This window comes from Lethenteron reissneri, chromosome 12, assembly GCF_015708825.2.
Source record: "Lethenteron reissneri isolate LAM-NWPU_2019-01 chromosome 12, ASM1570882v1, whole genome shotgun sequence".
Classification (NCBI taxonomy): Eukaryota; Metazoa; Chordata; class Hyperoartia; order Petromyzontiformes; family Petromyzontidae; genus Lethenteron; species Lethenteron reissneri.
In genome coordinates, this window is record NC_083790.1 from 3,244,962 (window position 1) to 3,269,042 (window position 24,081).

The 24,081-nt window shown below is 45.1% G+C and overlaps 1 protein-coding gene across 2 annotated transcripts in view; it reads right to left on the reverse strand.

Moving 5' to 3' along the window:
- COL5A3 (collagen type V alpha 3 chain) overlaps positions 1 to 24,081 on the reverse strand; it is a 169,679-nt gene that overhangs the window by 13,215 nt on the left and 132,383 nt on the right. For both annotated transcript variants that reach the window (XM_061550444.1, XM_061550443.1), the window contains 13 exons: positions 23,254 to 23,307; positions 22,721 to 22,774; positions 22,228 to 22,281; positions 20,183 to 20,236; positions 17,852 to 17,959; positions 15,115 to 15,168; positions 14,615 to 14,668; positions 12,013 to 12,120; positions 7,675 to 7,728; positions 6,827 to 6,862; positions 6,586 to 6,639; positions 765 to 1,014; positions 95 to 207 (listed from right to left, as the gene is read on the reverse strand). In XM_061550444.1, the coding sequence (XP_061406428.1) occupies positions 95 to 207; positions 765 to 1,014; positions 6,586 to 6,639; positions 6,827 to 6,862; positions 7,675 to 7,728; positions 12,013 to 12,120; positions 14,615 to 14,668; positions 15,115 to 15,168; positions 17,852 to 17,959; positions 20,183 to 20,236; positions 22,228 to 22,281; positions 22,721 to 22,774; positions 23,254 to 23,307 (1,047 nt within the window). The remainder of the gene's footprint in view (positions 1 to 94; positions 208 to 764; positions 1,015 to 6,585; positions 6,640 to 6,826; positions 6,863 to 7,674; positions 7,729 to 12,012; positions 12,121 to 14,614; positions 14,669 to 15,114; positions 15,169 to 17,851; positions 17,960 to 20,182; positions 20,237 to 22,227; positions 22,282 to 22,720; positions 22,775 to 23,253; positions 23,308 to 24,081) is intronic.

Genomic DNA, 24,081 nt, shown 5'->3' on the forward strand with positions numbered 1-24,081 from the left:
AGAATTGGATTTTGTTGCTGCTGCTGTTGTTGTTGTTGACATTCCCCTGGGATGTTATGGGATGGCTTTTAGGAGTTAAGCACTGCTGACTCACCCCCTCTGATTTCTTGTCAGGGTAGATGCAGGTCTCTCCGCCGGCTGTGAAGTTGCAGTAAACGCGGAACGAGTCTGCACTGCAGCCCTGATTGGGGTCGATGTAGTATTCACCTGGTAAAAAAAAAACCAAGAAATTTGATTTGCGAGTGAATTAGATTAACATAGGCCGTCTCAATCTTACTACCTACGAGTACTGGCAGGATACATTTCATTGTGCGATTTAAAAAAAAGTGAGACATTTACTCTCAAATCTTTCCATATGAATCAGACATGCAAATGCCGTGGGTCTGATTTAATATAAAAAAGAACATGGTTTAGATATAAAGAGCAAAGTTTTAGACGAGTGTGGGATGAAATCAAATAAAATTAAATAACGCTCGTATCTGAGACACTTTTAGTTTTGATTTCAAGCCGACTTGGGAGACGGGCTAACGTCAAGCCTAATCTGTTTCGGCGAGATTACAAATGCACCGAGGTTAACGCTGCGGGAAGGAACTGGGAGGTGTTCATCGGCGCGTACATTGCACGTCTGCATTTGTGTACCGCGCGCGCTCGGTCACAGCCGATGGGAGAGATTCGGTTATGAATAATTGATGGGGCAGGGGGGGGGGGGGGCGGCAGTTTCGGGCTGCGAGGTGTGCTTTGCGTGATTGCACCGCGACCCCCACCATCGGGGAGGTCATGTTGGCTGAGCTGCAGGTCCTTGCAGGTGCGGCCCGGGCTACTCTGCGCGCCCGTCGGGTGCTTGATGAGCTCGATCTCCCGCTTGAGCGAGCTGATTGAGCCGAAGATCTCTTCCATGTCGTCCGGGTAGTCCACGGCATTTTCCCCCTCGTCGGCCTGCATGCCGTCGATCTGCCGCCGGCTCTTCCGCGGCGTCTGCATCGGGAATGGCTGGATGACGTCGCCTGGAGGGCCCTGAAATAAATAAATAAATCATCACCATCTATTCGAGAGAAAGCAAATCATCAGCCATGCTCTATCCGCTCCTGGGTGAAGGCCTCGCCAAACTGTCGCGCCGTCTCTTGGATTCGACAAGTCTGAACGAATAAAAAATGTCTAGTCTACCGCGTGTGATGTGACAGTTGCGTCGCGAGCCTGAGAATCGATATCAAGCAACGACTCGATGCAACTTCACAACCCTACAGTCACAACTAATCGTACGTGTGTGTGTGTGTATGTATGTTGAACTTCTTTCGCACTGTACGTAGCCAACCGTGATAATTGGGGGTGCCGGGAGAAAGGACAACAAAAACAGTTCTAAAGAAATTAGTTTTCAATCTAGATAATTTAAAATTGCATAGCTCCAGTGGTTTGCTAATAAAGTATGGGGGGGGGGGGGAAATAGGAGGGGGGCGTGTCGGGGTTGGGGGGTGGGGGTTGGCAAGTGAGAGGACCGAAGCGGAAACATTTGGCGTAAATCATGGACTGGCTTTCATTGCTCGAGCCTCCGTCCTTGTCTCGATTGACGTGACAATACGGAGCTGAGTGCACAAGTGCGATGCTGTGCCCAGCTGGAAGGACACTCGTGGCCCAAGGGGCGGACAGCACACAAGAAAACCTATTTATCTCCTTCAGAATCAGAACTGATTCGTATTCATACCGGAGGAATCCGATGAGCTGTAAAGCTCTTTTTCACAGATGTCCAGTAGGGCCGGGTAAGAAGGTTACCACAACACACAGTACGAAGACGCGATAGGACTGCAAAGTACGAGAGAGGCAGCAGCACCGCGCGTCAAGAGAGAGCACGTGGGTTGTGCGTCCCACGTACGGGCACGGTTTGTGACATCCTATTTGCTCTTCTTGGTTCTTTCGGTAAAGTCAGACCTGTTCTCCACCTGAAGACGGCTGCTTGCGTTGTGGCCGAAACGTCGTGAGAATTATTTTATTATGTTTTATTTTTATTGTTTTATTATTTCCCTTCTATGTGACTTTACCGAAAGAACCAAGAAGATGAATCCCTGCAGTCACGAAAGCTTTAAATCGAAATCCATCCTATTTGCTTTCAGGTTTCGCCGTTGTGTCTTTACCCCCCCCCCCCCCCCCACTGCTACGGCATTGTTAGTCGATTGGTGGGTCACGTGCGGTGGGCGGGATAAAGTGTGGGTACCCCCCATTTTACTCGAGACACCTGGACAGTATGGAAGTGTAGGCCAAGTGTGGCACATTAGGAATGGACCACTCTTTCAATTATTTCCTCGTTGCTGCAAGGGAGTAAAGTGTGCTTTTGTATAAGTCCTGATGTGCTGTGCAGTGCATCAATGCACGTGTGTACACCAGCATGCGATAACTGAGTTGGGCCTGTGGGTGGCTGGCAGGGTTATTGATTAACCGGACTTGTACACCAGTCACGTGGTTAATGGCGACTCGGTTGAGGATTGCTGTGTGTGACACGTGCTGTCGCATTTTACAGATTTACCACAATAAATGTGTTTGCCCTCGATTTGTAGCACCTGTCCACTTTCTTCATTGCGAGTGTACAACATAAGTACCCTGCAGAGATGCTCGCTGGAGCGCCTTCTTACAGGAAGGCCCCTTCCGCTAGCAGTGGCGTGAGCGGGCAATTGCAGGGGCTGCACCATCACCTCTGTTACCATCGTACTCATCGTGCCAATACAGCAACGGGCTTTTTGCACACTGCTTGGCACGGAAAGTTAAACTGAATTGCGATGCGATTCAAACATTCATCCTCTCTCGAAAGGAGGAAGCCAACCCCCTGAATGTCATTGCTGCGGTGGTGAGGGCCAAAACAAATGATACTGAGAGGCAATGCCATGCTTTTTTTCTACTTTACGGAGGCTAAAGAATGTCCCGCGGAGCACCATCATTCGAATTAATGGGACTCGTTTAGCAGCGCAAATAAAGTGCACTCTATCGCTTGTCGTCTACGTTGTTCCCGCGATATCTTGCGCCCCCACGCAAATTTGCGTCGCGTCGAATTCACGCGCAGCGCTGGTTTTGCTGGGTTAAAAAAAAAAAGGCGCTTGCGGAATTCCCCGAAGCCGAGCGAGAATTGGAGATTACACTTTTGTTTAGGTGGAGCGCCTCCTGGGGTAGAAATGCAAGGCCCTCCCGGTGGCCCCGACATTCCCAGTGGCCTTGGGAATATCGATTTGTTGCTCATCAGAGGAGGAATAAAGAAAAGCACACCCTCAGCTGTGACACAGAAATGCAATTGCCTGCGGACATTTTTTTGAGTTATGAAGGACGATTGGCAGAAATGTCAATTACGTTCCATTTCCCCGCGATTAGCATCACGCGTCGTGTGTTTGTGGCGAAAGGCCAAAGGGATTTCTAAAACGCCACTGCCGTCAGTTTTAATTACGTAATTTACATTTTTTTTTGGGGGGGGGAAGTGGTGTTCCTCCTGACAGTGTTGATGTTTACATTTGACTTAATAATCCTGGGCCAAATTTGTTTTGTGTTGGCTGTGTGCTTTTTCTCTCCCGCGCCCCAATGAAATGGCTATCTGGGCTAAACGTGTGCACGTAGGGTAATGCCATCAAGATGCGCACACCTGGGACCCTGTTGGCCATGGGTTGCATTGAGCCAGTAAAATCGGTGGTGGCTGGATATCTCAGCGGCCAACGTGATTGCCATTGAGCCATTTTTTATTATATGGATTCCAAGGTTCAAACCTCACCGTAGTCTGATAACATCCTTGGGTTATTACCAGAGCGCCATTATCTACTATGTACGCCGCCACAGGTGTAATGGTTAGCACACTAGGGCTTGCAATCAGAACTCGCCAGTTCGATTTGATCTCCTGGCATGGCAGCTGAAACTGCTCCCCGTCTGTCCTTCCCACAGCATAAATGGAATCCACCATAGTCGATCAACGAGTCGCGTACGGTGGGGTAAAGTGTTGGTACTCCCACCTCTTCCAAGATGTCTGGCCACCATGGAAGAGTAGGCCAAACACTCTTTAGAGGGGCTCTCTACAACTCCCGCTAGTGGAGGTCCTTCCGCTAGCAGTGACAAAACAAAGACATTGAAGCGCTGCACTTTTACCACTTATTATATCGACTACGACGTGGATATTCAACATCCATAATATATACATCTTGCAAAAATAGTACATTACGTGCCAGCCCCAACGCTGCAGCTTAAAATATATTCCTTTCAAATGATGTGGATGGAGTGCATCGATGCTGCCAGATTACAGAGAGCCGACTTCATTGGCCCAGTTAGAAGGAGGTGGGAGCATTAATGCATGGGGTGAAATATGCACTGTAAACGTGATTGCTTCGGTTTAAAACAAATATGGAAAAAAAAGTTTTCAACTTTTCAACATTTTTCACTTTGGCCTAAAAGCGAAGCGAAAAAAAAAAATCCATCCTCATGCATTTGATTTGCTCTCGCCAGACACTCCATTTGTGTGGTGCATATCCATGCATTATAGAATTTCCACATCTGTGGCTGAACTGCGAAAATGACCTAGAGCAGCATAGTGCTAAATATATGGAGAGAAAAAAGTCAACTGATGCTAATTCTTATATTATCCGATGGAATGGCACCTCGATTTGCACGTCTGTGTTTTACATGCTTCCACGTAATATTGGTTATATTTATGGCTTCATTTATTCGACAATTTGAGCAATACATTTTTCTTACAAAGCTCAAAGTTGGGAAATGAAAGCTTTATCAGCTTAATGAACTATGGGTAATTCCATTTATTATTTAGTTGGAGGAGGGAGGTTAACTTTTAAAGCGAGAGAGACCTAATTATCCATACTAAAGGAAGGGCCATTTTATTATTTTAAAATAATTTCGCCGCCCGGAAATGTTTGATTCAATAAATGAGCCATGAACTCCGGTACACGCCGGCCTTGCTTTTTGAAAATTGGTGATACTCCAGAGAGAGTCTTTCAATATTTAAAGTTAACTTCACGTTAAATATGTAAAATATTCTAAAAGCCCCGTAATTTTCACCAGCAAAGCAATACATGTAGAATAATTCTCCTTGCAAGTGAGTGTGTTAATCACGAGGCTATGTGGCCACATGAGAGAAATTACAGCCCTTTGTCAAGCCGCGACTGATTGGTCAGCAGTTAAAATATATCAATTATACATACAAATTACCACTTTATATGTTTCTGTTTTGTACGTATTGCTTATATCCCGATCGTGATCACTAAATTTGTTTATATATTGAATACCAGTTGTGCTGGATGGTCATGGATTATTTGACCTAATTTCACCATGCCGGTCATAGCAGGTTAGTGAAAGGGTGAGTCGAGACCCAGCCAGGATTGATGTAGATATCTCTCAACGCTGATGCTAGTTGTGGCCAGGAATCAAACACGGGTTTGCTGGGTTCACAGTGCGATGCGCTAACCGCGGTGTCACCGCTCCGTCCAAGCTATGATTGTGAAATGTCAATGAAAATATTTCACAGGCGCACATCCAAACTGTAGCCACAGATGCACGAAGACAATGGCAATCCAACCAAACTGTCAGCATCATTGTCTAGGTATGAAAATGCCAAGAGCTGTGTACAAGTTAGAAAAGGTGGTACCATAATTTCTCTATCAGCGATACCATCTTAAACGTTCAACACCAACAAAAATTTAAAAAAATATATTGAAAGTGTCCCCTCCGATTAATAAAGCAGTGGGAAAAATAAGCTGCTCAACATATGAATTCCCACTCCAAATGTTTAAGTCTAAGTTTTGTACGAATTGCTTATCTACAATAAAGTTGTTTGAATTTGTTTCGATTTTAATAGCTTCTGTGCAATATCACCTTTTATACAATCTGTCTTACATCCTTCACCTCTTCTTTTACCGTCTCTCTTTCTCTCCATATATATGGTGATTGGTGGACATTAAGGAGACAGGGCATGAGTGAGGGCATCTATTGCATGGCAGTCGTGTTCCCAACGGAATTCAGCTCCTTGCATCGCCCTTCTTATAGCCAGGTGAGAAAGAGCTCTGTGACGGATTGTTATTCTATCACAAAGATGCAGGCAAAATGAAACGGTATTATTTGTCTGGCGTCCTACTTGTACTGAAATAAAAAATTCGGGTGAGTCCACGTAATGCTCTGGCCACATTTCTTTTTTAAGTTAACAACATTAAGGTGTCATGTATAAAAGCATTAAAGTTTTAAATTCGCCAATTATAACTGTTTCAAATCTGACTTCCCAGATTTGATTGGGATAAATGCACCACTTGTGATAGGGATGTGATTTTATAGAATTTGGGGTGGATGGGTGGGTTGATGGCTGGGTGGGTGACTGGCTGGGTGGGTGGCTGGGTGGGTGGGTGGCTAGCTGAGTCGGTGGCTGGGTGGGTGGCTGGCTGGCTGGCTGGGTGGCTAGCTGGGTGGGTGGCTGGGTGGGTGGCTGGCTGGCTGGGTGGCTAGCTGGGTGGGTGGCTGGGTGGGTGGGTGGCTGGCTGGGTGGGTGGCTAGCTGGGTGGCTGGGTGGGTGGGTGGCTGGCTGAGTGGCTTGGTGGGTGGGTGGGTGGCTGGGTACAGTGCACTTACAGGAGGGCCAGGGGTGCCTGGGGGTCCCATATCTCCCTTGGGTCCTCCAGGGCCCTGTCATGACAGAGACACAGAGAGAGAGAGATGCACACACACGCACGCACAATCTCACAAGGGGCATCGCCAATAAGAAAGAAATTCCATTAACGCAAGTCAAGCTTTCCAACCGACAGCAGCAGGCTTGTGTAAATAAAAACAAGCTCGTCAATTGCAGTGCTTTATTGGCAAAATGAGCAATTACCATGGAACCTTTTGATCCCTTGGGGCCTTGGGGACCCTGTGTGGAGAAGTAGTCGAGCGGTGGTTAGCGCTTGCCATCACATTTTATCACTCACACTGCGCAACATGCACACTTTGCTCAACACTTAATACACATTTCTGCTGAGTATTGTCTTAGCATTATCCACGACTCAATATGTAAATTAGAAGGCGAGAGATATACATAATACATCTGAATATATATTATAACTATTGTAGATTAATTCATTTAACAATCATTTGATTTTCGAATTGTAAGATTTTTAAGGACACTTTCGGACTTTGTTTCAGATTTTTAGATAATTTGCTGTGATGTGATGTGAATAAAAGTGACCTTAACCAATGCAATGTGACACCACCTTTGGTGGAAAATAGCACGGATGTGACATAGTACGACATCATTTGCCGTGATGTCATACTTTGCGATTAAATGGAACAAAGAATGTTAAAGGTTTATAATAATGTTGTATCAAAGCCTGCCTTCGGTATCAAACCAAACATTGTGAACACGTAATTAATATACAAATAAGGCGTTCATATAAATGTTGTCCATCTTAAATTACATGCTTTATTCCTGCTTGTCATGCACGTTCACTTAAACACATTTACACAACTCTGCAATTAAATATTACATAACCATAATCCCAGATTGTCTGATGAGCTCGCAATTAGATACGAGGACATTTTAAAATGCAAGCGAGGTCATTTCAGTTATTTACGCATGTGGAAACGTGAACGTTTTAAATGTGCAGTGATATCACTCTTAATGATTATTATTATTTTGACAAGATGAAAACAATAAATGATGCAATTAAAGCTTCTGCAACTCACTGGGAGACCAGGAGGACCAGCTGGTCCATAAGGGCCAGACGGCCCAGTGATGCCCTGTTGGAAAAAAAAGAGCAAACGTTATTCATAGGTTTTTTTTTTTTTACACCTCCCAGGGACGTTGCCTAGATAGCACACCAGACTTGCAACCTGGAGGCTGCCAGTTGGCTTTGTTCGATCTCCAGGCATGGCAGTGGAAACAATGGTACAAGATTCTTATATCACTACACTAGTTATACTGATAGGAACCAGCTGGTTCCACCAGCGCACAGGGGATTATTGTGTCCGTCCGTCCGGCATCCAAAAATTGGAGGGGTGGGGCTGGGTGGAGAGGAGAGGGTGTGGAGGGGCTGGGTGGGGAGCTTGGGGGTAGGTGGGGGGTGGGAGGGGTGGGGCTGGGTGGGGAGGGGCTGGTCACCCCGTGGTGCCCTTATAAAACTCAACGTTTAACCAACTCACGCCGGCTTGTGCCCGCCCTCACAGTCAGCCATATTTGCGGAAAACACCACGCCGCCGTTGACCCTGGCCATTGACCGAGCAACCCAACGTTCCTACCAGCTCCCTCCGCAGGAATGTGTTACACCCACCCACACACTGACTCTGTCCACCCAGCAGTTAGTTGATCGGCAGGTCACGGTCTGATCACTCAATACAAGATTTGGTGGGCGCCACAGTGGTGAGATGTTAACTACCTCGCCTGGTATACAGGAGGTTGTGGGTTCGATCCTGACCCTGACGCCTGTATATTTGATGTTTGCATGTTCTCCCCGTAGTCGCGTTGATTTTTCTGTGTCCTTCAGTTTTTCCCTGCACATTTAGGAACGTGCGTTCATAGTATTTGGCTAATCTCTCACATTAACATAGCCACTTCCGTGCCCTCGACGAGGAGGCCGCTCTCCTGCTATCTTACAGTTACACGCTAATTTCTCACATTAACATCACTAACCCCGGCCACTTCTTTATGACCCTTGGGCTACACCTATTTCAAACCTTTTAAAACAGTCTGCCTCAGCAGCAGACCATGCTTTCCCACCTGATGACGGACGCTTGTGTTGCACCCGAAACGTCGTGATTTATTTTATTTTATACCTACGTGACTTTACCGAAATAACCAAAGAGTATAGTATTCTTAGGTTTTTTCGGTAAAGTCACATAGGTAAAAAATTCAAATTAATAAAAGTAAAATAAAAATAAAATCACGACGTTTCGGAGGCAACACAAGCTTACGTCTTCAGGTGGAACCTAAGAATATGAATCCTTGCAGTCACGAAAGCTTCAAATCTAGAACAAAGAGTATAGTATTTGGCTGCTTTGAATTTCCACGTGATAAGCCACTTTGTTAAGTTATGTGGCCAGGTCGCTTCTGAAAAAGAGCTAACTAGCAAAGTAGGCCTCACCTGACCCACTGTGCTAGTTGGTGGCACGAGGAAGCAATTGTAGGGCCACACCTTCACCTTTTATGCTTGGCAATCCGCTAACTTGATCTTTCACAATAAAAACACAACGTGACGCAGGAGTGGAGGTGGTACGGGAGGATGGAGGACAAAGCCTTATGGAAACTATATAAAGTACTCTTAGATATTTGTGTTCCTGTTATGATGATGCTGATCACTATGTTTTCATATGGCCAACGAAGAGTAACTATTCAATTTTCAAAATAACTCAACACATTTAAAAACATTTTTTATTTGATGTGTTCTGAACAAGGGTCATGGCCAGAAATGTTGCCTTTTATACAATTGTTTTCTTCTTAAAGCCGCATTGTTACTGAAGAATGTGCTGCGTTTTGTTGTTGTTGTTGTGTGTACATGTGTACCATGTGTCCAATGCGGCATCACCGAATAATGTTTTTATTTTATTCCAGGTTCAGTCGTGCAAAATGACGTGTTTATATTTTGCCCTTCAAACTGGTACACAGCAGAATTCCCTTAACTAACAGTGACATTTAATAATGTGCTGGGAAGAGAGAACCTGGGAGATGTAATTAAGGTCTCTGCTGGACAATTTATCAGAGTGAGTGGGGGGTCTTTTATGCCCATCAGCATAAATAACATTTAAAAAGGCAATATGCAATTACTGACGTAAATGCGATACTGATCTTATCTCCTGCCATTGCCACACTTGATACAACATTAACTTTAACGCTCAGTGACCCAATTCCGATTACATCTTCTTTTTATTTTTAATTTAACAGCACTTTATCAACAGCGATACTTTGCCGTGCTGGTTAGAGCGGCTTGGTGAACGAGGGTGGCGCTGGGGGGGTGGAGGGAAGACTGGTTCAAATATCACTCTCCGCTGACGTTCAGCTTTAGGCCGGCAATTCAAACTCGAGGAGCCACTGGGTTGGCAGTGCAGTGCGCTAAGTGCTCCGCCACCACTATCGCATTTCAGACTAACACGTGAAATGCGAGCACGCACACGCACGGCCCATTCGTCACTCCGCTGCTGGATGAGTGGCCGCCCCAGGCCGTACATGCAGTCAGGGCTACTCGACTAGAATTCACCACGCTGGTCGGTTGATGAATATGGAGGGGGGAAGGGACGGGTGAGTATGGACTTTGCTGTGTTGTTCTCTTAATTCTAGATTTGAAGCTTTCGTGACTGCAAGGATTCATATTCTTAGGTTTTTTCGGTAAAGTCACGTAGGTAAAAAATTTAAATTAATAAAAGTAAAATAAAAATAAAAATCACGACGTTTCGGAGGCAACACAAGCTTCCGTCTTCAGGTGTTCTCTTAATGCCCAGAGAACGCCTACTACACCGGCCTTATGTGCACGGTGGGTACCCATTCAAGCACTATGCTGGCACAAATCGGGCTCAAGCCTGCTTACTTCCTGAGGTCCAACAAGATGGAGAACATTCCGGGTGGCTTGTTCATTGAGTATAAATCATCATGCAAACTCCGGTCATCCTCGCAGCAGCTTTGGCTGGCCATCGAACAAGAACGGTCACCACATCGCGTGGCGCTTTCAGATGCGCTGCTGTCGTCGTCTGGAATGCTCTTCCTCCCGATATTAGGAAGCCACTGAAGCTATGCAATTTTAAATCTAGGTTGAGAACTCATTAGAACGTTTTTTGTGTTTAGTTTGTTGTCCTTCCCCCGCACCTCCATTTAGCATGGTTGGCTGTGTACGGTATAAAATAAATTCAACATACGTATGTCTCCAAGTACTCGAATTGCAGTAATGGGCTACTGGGAAAATTAATTTGCAAATCACACAAGGCGGCACTCATTGTAAAAATTAATAAGACACGTTCTTAAGTCAAGACACCACTTAATATATATATATATGATTTATCTTGGTATTATTTCTAAGAAAAAATAGGATCATGAACAATTAAATGCGTCATATTTTAAGTCTGGTGTCTCATAGATGCGTGATAAAAAAATCACTTCTGTCGTCTCAGAACCAATCTTATCCATAACCACCCACTGATGAGTAAGATTTGTTACCCAGGTTATATTGTAAGAAGGCCTTAAATACAAAGTCAAAGTGAGTTCCTGCTGTAATGAGCATTGAGTCATCGATGCTCATCTTTTGTTTATAACCCTGCAGAGCCAGTTGCAAAGAAAAATCCTACTATAGCAGGGGTTTAGATGATTAGAATCAGAAGATTTATTTATCCTGGAGGAATCCGATGAGCCATACAGCTCATTTTCACAGACGTCCAGTAGTTTCACAGATGTCAAATAGACAACCACTGTTATCCATTGACCTCCTCACAAAGTGGTACTTTATTTTTATTTTATACTACTCAGTGTACATTAAAAAGACACACACCCTCCGCTTCACAGTGTATTATTCAAGACCATGTGATGTCATCCGAAAGAGAGAAGGCTACGTGTGCCGGCATGACGGTCCAACTTCGCAAAAATTCTATGAATCGCTCGCAAATTATTTGCCGGGGGGGGATGGGGGGGGGGAAGAAATCCCACCTACAGGCAGGCTAACATCCACTTGCAGGCCAGTGCTTCGTTCGTCTTTGCCGCACAGGGACAGCTGCCACTGGGGGTTCTCTTGGATTAGACTACAGCAGGAGAAGTGGAATAGTTGAGATGAGATGGTGGCGTTAGGCACACTGAGCTGCTGAGCCATTTAAGCATCCTGTTAATGAAAATCGTAAATCCTCAAACCTAATTCCACGAATAAGTTATTCACTTATGGGGGAGGGGGAAACCTAGAGTGCCCAGCGAAAATCCACGCAATAAGAGAAACTAACACCGAAACTTCCGCACAGCTAGAATCAACGCAACAGACAGCATAGCCACATGGAGTTGAGACACCAACATTGTGTAAATATAGGCAATGAATTAAAATATCTTGCGAGAATCCGTACTTGGTCACCCTTTGGCCCGAAGGATCCCGAGGGACCTGGGAGGCCACGGTCCCCCTTTTCTCCCTGCTCTCCGGGAGGCCCGATCAGGCCAATGAGGCCCGGGTGGCCCTGCACACAGACGGGACAAGCCACAGCGATATTGCAATGCCCGCGATACAAAAAAAATTCTATTTAGTTTACATATGAAAGCAGTCCATGTGTATTTACACATGAAAGTTATTCATTTAGTAAATGCATACATTTATATATACACGTCTATACATCAATCAGTTTGTTGTTACATATGTATTTAATTAATGCAAAAAAGGTACATTTTTGCACGGATGTTTTATTTATATTTGCAAGGACTTGCAATCCAGAGGTTGCCAGTTCGGTTCCCTCTCCCGGCGCAGCAATAATAATAACCTCTATTTGACAATACGCCTTTCATGTTGAATTATTTCAGAGCGCTGACGCATAAATATGAAACTACATTCACGAGTATAGATACAATCTAAGCAGCAGTTGAACCAAAGGTCTACATTTCTTTAACCCCCCCCCATTCCGTCCTCTTCTGTCCAACCCAGCAGCGTAAATACGATATGAGGACCGCATTTAGTCGATCGGCATGATGCGTGTGGTGGGGTAAAGTGTGGGTAATCCTTCCGAAATGTTTAGCTTGAGAGTCCTCTGTGTTATAGAGGAGGCCAAAATGCCCTCTGGATAGGGCTCTCAAGAGCTCCCTCGTGTGGAGGTTGCTTCTGCCAGCAGTGGTGTGAGCAAGCAGTTGCAGGGCTGCACCTTAACCCACATTTAAGGGGTGATACAAAAAAAAGTTCTCCCGTGGATTTGAATTGCAGTGGGAAATCGGTAGCTTCCTAGAGATTTAAACGAATAACACCTCGAGCAAAAAAGTGTTACATTTCTCAGGATTACACGGTGTTATATTTCATTTCTGAGGATTTAGCGGAAATACGTTCTGCCATTACGACGGTAAAATTAAACCCTTGTATTTAAGCGTAATACAAAACAATGAATATCCGAGAAGTGCAACCAGCATGCGGAACTGACAAATGAAGCATTCTGTAGCTTTAAAAGTGACACGGCTTTTACACCGCTACGCCGCAGATATAGCAAAGTGCGAGTGAGCACTGTGCCCTTGACGTTCATATACAATATATGTCTATGCATTTTAGTAATTTTCACCGAAATTTGTCACGTCACGTCATGGGATGACAAATCCATTCGGAAATCGGTGTAACCCTTCTGCGTAAGTGAACGGCCCCCGTGGATATGGAGATCCCTTCCAATCACATCTGTTCCACACGGTAGGGAGCAGCACTTCCCCACCTGTTCTGCATACGAGAATATTTCTCTTTACATGATAGTCAAACGTTTTTTTTTTATAATAACCCAGAGCCGCTGTTTATTCGAACATTTAATCTGATGGGTTTTTTTTTCTTCACAGCAGCCATTGGTGGCCAGACAGAGACCGACAATTTGCTGACCCGCCCCGACTGGACATCTGTGAAAAAATATCTTCATCGCTCATCTGATTCCTCCAGGAAAAATATAGATTCTGATTCTGAACTAACTATACTGAACGGCCTCGTTGACTCACAGGTGATTGCCTGGATTCGGACCCAGAATCTTAAGAGCTCGTATTTGAGGTGGCAGTACTGCCTTTGAGGTCAACATGTGGGTTTAAATGCTCCCACCCTGTCCACTCACCACAGTTGGTCAAACAGGAGGTCGCGTGTGATTGGATTCCAAGTGTGGATACTCCCACCTCTACAAAAAACATCCGACCAGTGTGAAAGAGTAGGCCAAAATGCCCTCTTAGAGGGGCGCCCTTGGGCTCCCTGGGCAGCTGTGCAGCAAAAAAGTGCAGGGCTGCACTGTCACTGCCATCTCACTCTGCAGCAAGCGCCCATAAGTGTCCCCAAAGTTTCTCGTAGCAGTTAATGGAACGGCAGCATTGACCTGAAATCCAATTCACCGGCGAGAGGCTACCTCTTCAGACGCAACGTCGCGTTCGTCTGCGCGCGCGTGCCAACTCCCAAAAAGGGAGCACAAGGGCAAAGGGAAGCCAAATGTGGCAGGTGGTTAAACACAGCCAACCAATCAACCCCTGCAACTGCTGCCCCCAACCCCTCTCCTCCCTCCTCCTCCTCCCCTCCCCTCCTGCGTTGGCAGAGCTCACGCACGGAACATGTGGTCGTGCAGGGCTCCAGGATGTGGATAGCGATGAGTTTGAGCTTTAATTGGTTTATTGTGTGTGTATATTTTATTATTTAGATAAATGGGTGAGTTTGATAAAAGATGGGTCCAGATTGCATGCTTGCTGGAGGCTAGGAAACTCACGAGCACTTGCATTTCACCATGCAGCCCTGCGGTGCTTTGCGTGTCCTCTTTGAATATTTGATGTTGGAAATTTAATGCACTCAGATGGCTTCAACCCCAGTACATATGCTTACTCTACAGTTACTTTGATGACCGAATTGATGTTCTGAATCACCTGCCCCCTACCATTATGAAAATGAGATACAATGAACGTTTGGGCAAATGTGGAAAAAAAAATTTGTTCAATGAGTAATAGTTGTGTATTTCAGATGAAGCCTACCTTGTCTCCTTTCGGACCAGGATCTCCCTTCAACCCAGGCAAACCCGGAGGTCCCTAAAGCGAGAAACAGATTAGCTGAATATTTTTGTTCCACAAATTAATTTGCATAATATCCGTCGTTCGTAATTATCACACATTTTAAGTTGAACAATTATCCACGACCATGTCTCAGGTCTCACTGAATGCTGCCATTTAATCCACAGTGTTGTTCTTAAGAAACCACACACACGTCTATATATAATATGAAAAGAGTATCTTAAAAAAAATACATTTAATATATTGTTATACTGGGTTGTTTTATATACTTCCAAAACAGGTGTGTTGGTAATAGTTTGAAGTATCTTTCAGAGTGCATGCACATTTATATGACAAAATATACACCTTTAAACATTTATGTCATTGCCCTTACAGTCTAACGTCATACAAAGTGTATATATAAAAATATCGCCAAGGCAAAGTTGGTCCTAATTAGTCCCAGTGAAAGTAACTAGTGGACTTACCATGGGTCCAGGAGGACCAACCTCCCCAGGAGATCCTGGCATACCTTGATCACCCTGGGGGTGAGATAGAAACACGGGTTCATTTCAACTATCCTGAGAACAAGAATTGGAATACGTGACAGAACCTTGTGCCCGTTGCAGCACCAACATTTTGGAGCGACCTTGTTTCCTCCCTTAACCTTGTAAGTCTCCCTTGGAAAAATATCCTTCAGCAGCAGACGTGTGCCGGATACGGCAGACACATTCGCAAATCTGATCCGTAACTATGAACCTGACCCATTTATCAATCGTTCAATTTTAATGTGCAATCTCATCAATGGACTTTGTTGTTGTCTTGGTTTGGTCTGGGACTGGTGTTGTTGTTTTGCTGCCTTGCCCAAGCTTGCATTTGGTGTTGACAAATCGGCAGGAATTAAGTACTTGAGAAATATGTACTTTTGCTAGCGACTTGCTTACCTTTTCTCTATCTTGTTCTTACATATTTTTTCTGTTATTTGCTGGTGTAACTTGCTGACCCACCCCTACTGGAAATATGTGAAGAAAGAGCTTCATAGCTCATCGGATTCCTCTTCCAGTCTAAATATTCTGATTGTTCACAGCTTTCTATAGTCTCAAAACGGTGTTGGCGTCCTCTGGTCTAGCACCGTTTTGAGACTAAAGAAAGCTGTCTCTGGTGTGGACCAATCAGTTTCAAAGACAATGCATATATTATCAGAGTACTGTATGTTTTTTGTTCGCATTCTGAACCACAAGTATTGTGGTTAATGCAGACATGATTCCTTGTAAAAGGTTTCAGTTTGGTGTTTTGACATCTTAACACCTGTTTTGTTGCCGGAAAAAAGGGGAAAACCTATTCTCAGTTTTTTTACTGTTTTATGTCCGTTTAAATTATTTTATTTTTGTTCATGTATCTGACCTTTCTGCGTAACTGCCTATACCTCAGTAACAAGTCTATGTGATGTGGCACTGTCTGTTTTGGTCCTTGTAAACTCTAGTTATTGCTGCAATTATCTCAGTTCTTGGATGGCAGAACCTCTGGCAGTGTTGTCTATTTCACTTTTGTGCGCATTTGTGCCGCTGACTGGGTTTCCAATTGATTATTTTAAAATTCAAACGAATGTAGCACAGACACAAATGTATATATGTTCTTCGAAAAAAAACAAATGTATATCTCACTCAACGTCCATGAATGAAGGTGTTCATCAAGCGACGTTATTCATCCTATGTATTATTGTAAAACCTAGCAACAAGACAGCTGTATGCATCGCATACATAACTGTACATTGTCAGTGTCAATTGAGATGGAGTGTCTAATTTGATTTGACATCCAAACATGAGCGATCGTTTGCTCACTCCTAAATGCAGCACTTGTAGTGGGGTGAACATATTCTACCCTCGAATATAGCAATTAGCACAGCAAAATACATTGTTGTACTGTACCATGATCCAACGTCTATGGTCCCTTTACCAAACCCGCGTTTACAATCCAGATAAAGTATGGATCATATAACCCTACATGGGGAGGCCTCTTCATCCAGCAGTGGATAAATGAAATGGCTGAACCGTACCTATGGATATGGCATCGATGGGTGGGAAGGGGAAGGGGGGTTGCCCAACAGAAATTCCAGATCATCGATTATTTCAATTGAATTTAGCGTGGAAACAGACGTGGGGCTGCATTCCACTTCGGGTTGAGCTGCAGCGCTTGCACTGGGAGAGCTGCCCTGAGGATCCATGGATGGGACCTGTGACCCTTTGCCAAATGGGCGCACGCGTGCATAGTCTAAGGGGCCCTAATCGGATTCCAAAGAATCAATTTCCCACCCTTTCCGTGTAAACCTGATTTGTTCATTTTGGCTCGATATCGGCCGCATGTAAATGCTGCACGTGCAATCTCTGGATTCAAGAGCATCGGTTCCAAGGGGATCGATGCCCTGTGTGTGCAAACATTACACATGCCCTCTGCTGCCAGCGAAAGTGCTCTATTGTCCTCTGGAAGGGGGGGGGGGGGTAAGCGGAGAAGCAAATATTAATAACCGGAGAATGGGGATTTGTGTGTGTTTGATGGAAAACCTGGGAATAATTTACTCATACCAGAGTGGTAAGAAACACGCCAATATAAACGTTTATATCGCTCGTGTCAAATGGTACCACGTGAATGCATCATTTTTGTTTGTACGTATGTTGAACTTCTTTTGTGCCGTACGTAGCCAACCGTGCTAATCGGAGGTGCGTCAGACCTCGGAAGCTAAGCAGATTTATGCCTGGTTTACACTTTCATGGGAGACTTCCCGGGAACACCAGGTGCTGTAGGTTTGGTGTGCGTGATGGCCAGGAGACGATGGAACAGCAATGGATTCTTGATTATGTGTTACGCTTTGAGTGTGAAACCCCTTGAATGTGGAGGGGATTTTCCTCTGGGTAGTCCCGGCTACTTCCCACATGAAGCCAAAGGCTTATTAACGGCACTTGCCAAACAACCCAATGCAGCAGGGACCCCTCCTGACAGGAGTCTTGAGACTCGGCGAGGCTCTCCCTGGGTAATTGGAATTATTTTTACTCCAACAACGCATGCGTGCGATGTAACTTGACGTTGTGCTTGCCTTGCTTTGAGTTTCCATCCGAAACATCACTTTGTAACTTTTTTGACTCCGTTATTGTAAACAGATGTTTGGCCAGGAACATCATTTTGATGCTTTTGTGTTGTCCATATAGTTTTTTCGCGGTGGTCACTCACCACAGACCCTGGGATGCCGCGCAGTCCCTCCGATCCAGGTTTTCCCGGAAGCCCCTGGGCACCGACCGGGCCTGTTTTTCCGGCTGGCCCTTCCATCCCTTGGTCGCCCTTAAAAGAGGGAGGTGGCATTCACCAAGGCGAATAAAGACGCGGCTTTATTTTTGTTATACATTAAATATTTTTCGTAATAAATGATTTTTGGTTAGATCGCGTAAGTATAAATGTGTCGTAACCCTCCACCAAACGACTGCCAGTAACGTTTGTCGCGTAAACAACGCGCCAATAGCTCGGATGCTCCACTGCTGAAATTGGGCCTAATGAATGCAACCATTGAGTATGGTAGGAAACTCGGCTTTATTAACACGATCGCATTTCACAAAACACCGACGTATATACCCCCGAAGGACGTGATAACACACAAGGAGGTATGTCAACGAACAAATCGACCGTTCATTTTATCGGCCATCAAAGAAGACCACTATCAAACTGGCTGGGCCACGTGCATTCACTGCATCGGTGAGAAAAAGGTGCAGCAAGTGCTTATGTGGGTCCCAGGAAGTGGTAAATGGAGATGAGAATGACCGTTGATGAGCTGTAACCAAAACAGTGCAGTAGGATGTAGCAAACTACAGGTGTTACTGATAGTGCGAGAACGCGTGACAAGTGGGAGGCATTGGGTTGCATGATTTGTCAGTGACATTACACGGACCAAGTGGCTAACATTTCACAGATTGTTGCACCATTCGGCTGTGTTCAGAGGATTTTTAGATGTTAGTGATAATGTGGGCATAGCTTAGGCCTCTTTAAGGTGAAAGTTTAAGCGACACATGCACTCCACGTAACACAAACATTTATACAGCCACAACATAATATAAGTACGTACGATAGGGCCAAAAGTCATTACAAATGACTTTTAAATGCATAGTTCTGACTCATATATTAGAAATTTCACTGGAACAAAACATGCATTATTATTATAAACTTACCAGGCCCAGGCTTAAAACTCCAGCTAATCCCACCCACCCCAGACCCAAAGAGCACATTTGAAAGGAACTTCAGGTTCGACATTTTGACTCAAGTAATGCCTCAGGAATTGCTTTTTCCATCTTATGTCCCTGACATCGGGCCTTGTTTCGTGATCTAGCCAAGGAAATGCCCTCACTTTGCTCAATAATCACTTACCACTGTTCCCCAGCGGCATTTAATCACGCTGATGTGGCACCTCCTATGTCATCACTTAATTGAGTCTGAAAGTCGGCCACCATGTATCATTGCACGCGGTTTAAGGGACCCCATGTGAACCCAGCCTAAAATATAAAACATGGAGGCGGCCCATCGGGGTGAAAATGACGATTGAATAAAGATGCGGATGACAGCAGGACAGAGTGCTTTCGGAAAGGCGATTTTATCAATGACAAGCGGCATGCCAATGTGCCTGGAGAGGTTACGTTCACGTTGCCAGACAGGACGTATGGATCGGAAATGCGAACTCGGTGACGAATGTGAACAAAACAGCTGCTCGGAATTTACAATGAGAGACGGGAGGAGGAGCGCGTGGATGAGGAAACAAAACACAAATCAGAGATATCGACTTTAAAAGCAGTGAATGGGCTTGGCCAGGACAACAACAACAACAATGCATGTAAATATGGAGTCGGAATGCAATGTACATTGACTCATGGACAAGGTGACATCATGGCGGCCAAAGAACACATCTGAGAGTAACCCTGTGGAGATGGAGCAATAGGAGCAGTTCGAGTTCAGGAGTGAGATGGATCGTGGCATCCCCGGATCGTGAAGCATCACAACGGTGCGGAGAGGCCTCCATCCAGCAGTGGATAGACCATGGCCGACGATGATGGTGATGAATATAATGATAATTAAATGTTACATAGCATCATTCATGTATCTTCTTGGTTCTTTCGGTAAAGTCACGTAGAATGGAAATAATAAAATAATGTTTATATATTTTTATTTTTTTATTTCCATTCTACGTGACTTTACCGAAAGAACCAAGAAGATGAATCCCTGCAGTCACGAAAGCTTTACATCGAAATCATTAATGTATTTGCATCCCACAATGCTGCGCAACAATGAGCCAGTCCCTTAAACAGATGTTACAAAAACAAAACCGCACTACTTAACAAATCAAAACTATATAAATTGATACATAAATAACAAGAAAAAAATACACATGACACGAAAATTACCATCAGAGAGAAAATTAAGAAAACTAAATAAATCCGTTTGGTCTTTATAATATACAGTAGTATACAATTCGAGATAAAAATGGCTTAATCTCCTCCATCACGGAGTGAAGCGGGTCATTACCTTTGCTCCCTTCTCTCCCTGTCTTCCTTCCGGTCCTCGTTGTCCAGCTTGCCCCTGAAGCGATCAAGTGACATCGTCGCTATACAACGTAGCATGGGTTATACAACAGCCACGGAGCGACGAGTCGGTTCGATCACAGGTCAACAAACAGAATGCTGCAACTGTGTATTTCACTGCATGTGTGTTTCGTTGGAATGCTTTTATTGGGCAAGGTCAAACAATGACGGGCAAGGTCAAACAATGATGAGATGTAATATATATTCTTAGGTTTTTTCGGTAAAGTCACGTAGGTAAAACATTAAAATTAATAAAAGTAAAATAAAATAAAAATCACGACGTTTCGGAGGCAACACAAGCTTCCATCTTCAAGTGGAACCGTCACAGCCACGACAGCTGTATCAAGTAAATGAGAGATTGCAGGAGCTACCACTCCGTTTATATAATGGTTGGAGAAGGGGGGGGGGGGTAAGGGCCAAATACAGCACACTTTTTATTAATATGGTAAGGTGAGGCTTAAGAGGGTGAGCCTTTGTTATGGAGAGGTACGGTTTGCGACTCAGATGTAATATGCTAATGCGAGAGAAACAATATGTTTGTGCGAGAAAGGGATCTTCTATTTCATGGTATTTAACATTGTAACGTTATATAATGTTGTTTTAAATAATAAATGGAGGTTGTGGTGGCACTGTGGCTGGTTACATTGTAGAATTGCCACCTGTGGTGGTTTAATCAGGATCACCCTAATTTTAATTCTACTTTCCTGGGAAACATGTACATTTTCCGAGAACGTTCAAAGTCTCCGTTTTTGTCAGTTGCGTAATAACAACAAGGCGATGCATGTGCATGCAGTTCTCCCCTCGTGCTATGTCCCGTGCTATGAACCCAATGACCCCAGTTCATTTCCCGCCCGTGATGAACGTTACGAACATCATGACATCAGTGGTTAGTGACATCCAAACTGGTACTATCCCCTTCCTTCACCACCATCGCCTCACCAAGCCACACTGGGGGGGGGGGTGGCTTGGTCTTCATCCGGCAATGGATCGACAAAGGGCGCAAACCATTGTCATTTAACTTACAACTGTGGAATTATTTATCTGATGCCAGCATGCGATGGGCCCTGCTTCGCACAAAAAAAATAAAAGATGCCCCACAAAAGTGGACGGCGGTGCAGTTTTTTGGCAGCTGCGGTGCTCAAAAGTGGCAGCCCCATTCAGACTGGCTCCGTGCGGTGATTCGCCCGTTGTTGAATGCTAATGAACGGTATCGTATGGCGAGAAAAAAGCTAAGGCTGCAGAGAGAACGGTACTCCCAGTGGCAACTGGTGGGCTTTATGTGGATCTTGGCGGTGTAAATTGGGGCATTATTAAATAGGTCCCTTTTGCACGCGTGCAGCTTTAGGGATTTAGTTTCCCATCCCGCCCCTCCGACGTCAGTAAGATTGTCCCGATGTCGAGAAAACCATGACATATTCCGACGTTCCAACGTTCCACACTTTAAAAATATATACATATTCAATTATCATATGCCCCCTGACAATATGCAGCTAGGGTCTTACTTACCGGAGGTTTGGTAATAAACATGCATGATACTTAAACACAGCCTTAAAATGTAGTGGTGTCATAAAATGAAAAAACGTAAAAAAAATCGTAAAACATCATAATCTGTCCGATTTATATCACGCAGCATTACAACGCTGCTATATATTTTCCTTTCCTAATCACCACTCACTTCCCTACCACACACTGACGTGCTGACCCTATTGTGCATTGCCTTGAGATTGAACTATACCCTAGACGCATTGTGAATCCCAAACGTGTCATATTTAATCCACCAGATACTAATAATTACACCATAATACTCTATACCGCGCCCATTATGTAACAGCGCATCTCAGAATGCAGTTGAAATATTTTCCGTGAAGATGAAGATATTAAGCGTGAAATATTGAGATGGGTGCCATTGGGAGCTGTGTTATCCTTGTGCAAGGTATCTCGTAAGATATGATGACGAGGATGATGATGATGATGATGATTGGCACTTACCCTCTTTCCTGGTGGTCCTGGGGGTCCAACTTCACCAACTGGTCCAGGCGATCCCTGGCCAAATACATCACTCAGTTAACAAACGTACGCACACACACAAAGACAAAGACAGAGATCCCCCGCATAGCCTTGAACAGACTGTTGGGGCAAGTGCTGTTAGCGAGCACCTATGAAGGCCGTAACGGTACACGAGGGGGTGGGTGGCCCGCACCACGCCCGACCGCGTTGTCTCTCTAGTAACGATGTTTACACACCGCACCATACTCATTTGAGGCTGAGTCGACCAGGGGGGAGCCCAGGACTGGTTCAGATATTTGTGACTGGTGTTGTGCCGTGAGCGGGAATCTAACTGGGTCGCCAGGTATGTAGTGCAGCGTAGCGCTAACCGCTACACTGCCGCTCCCTAAACACACACGTACACAGACACTCGTAATGAATTCCTAAGAGTTGAATAGTGTGGACGGGGCATGTGTCATCGACGTTGAGAACTCACAGCTGTTCCAGCTTCCCCGTCTTCACCTTTGTCACCGGGAGATCCGTCCTGGCCCTGGAACAAACACAAGCAGTGGTTGAGTGTCCTCAGCTCAACGCGAGGGGGTCGGACCATTCTGAAGGGGGTTGTGGAGGCAGGGAAGATGCTTTGCGTGGTGTATATGTATGTATGTATGTTAAACTTCTTTCGCACCGTAGCCAACCGTGCTAATCGGAGGCGAGAAATGGTTTGCACGCTGGACTTGCAGTCCAGAGGTCGCCGGTTTGATTCCATCTCTTGGCGCGGGAGGCAGGTTGTCAAGTCAGAGGCAGGCAGGTTGCGTGTGGTGAGCTTAAATGTGGGGATACTGCGACCTCTTCCAAGAGGTCTGGCCAGCATGGAAGGCCAAATACCCTCTAGACAGGGTTCGCTACAGTTATCTCCGTTGGAAGTCCATCTGCCGATAGTGGTGTGAGCAAAAAATTGCAGGGCTGAATCTTTACCTTTTCACCGTTGAAGTGAGTTAAAATCGCAAAAGTCAGGAAAATACTTACGGATGGACCAGCCTCGCCGGGAGGTCCTGGGTCACCAGGAAATCCAACAGGGCCCTGCAGGAGACAAAAGAAAGTTCCTTACAAATGAAACCCAAATATTTGGCGACGCTGCGTTGACAGTGGCGCACAGATACGATGAAGGGGCCATTGGTCAAAAAAGTCGCCAATTTGTATGTTTTTTCTTTCCTTTCAAAGCAGTGCCATTGACACATTTCCTTAAGAAACCTGGGCACGAAAAAGTTAAACAGCAAGTTAGTCGCTGAAAAAAATACAACGGCATCTGAAATTGTGTAATTCATGACCTCAGCCCATCACGTTCATCTTTCTATTAATCCATCAGCACCTGCAGCTAAGAGTTCACAATTTTCAAACGGATTTTCCAATACCTCTAGTCCGTCATGTTTTATTACGCGCTCACGATTACCGGGGGGGGGGGGGGGGGTGCGAATAGAATTTTTGAACACCTGCACCCCGAGCTCACAGGACACGTGTGTGAAAAGAAGAATCCCCCACTGAGAGCGAGCATTTATAAACACAAACGTGCTATATATGCAAGCCATTACAAAACATGTCAGGGAATCACTGGGTAAGTGGAATGTGTGTTTGTGTGCTATAGGGGGGAGCGGTGGCGCAGCAGTTAGCGCGCTGCGCTACGAACCCTGCATCCCAAGTTCGATTCCCGCTCATGGCCAATGTTAACTCAGCCTTAAATGAGTACCTGGTGCAATTTGAAAACATCGCCACTGGGGGAGACAAAGGCGGCCGGGCGTAGTGCTGGCCACCCACCCCCTCGTGTGCTGTGCCGGCCTTCATAGGTACTTGCTAACA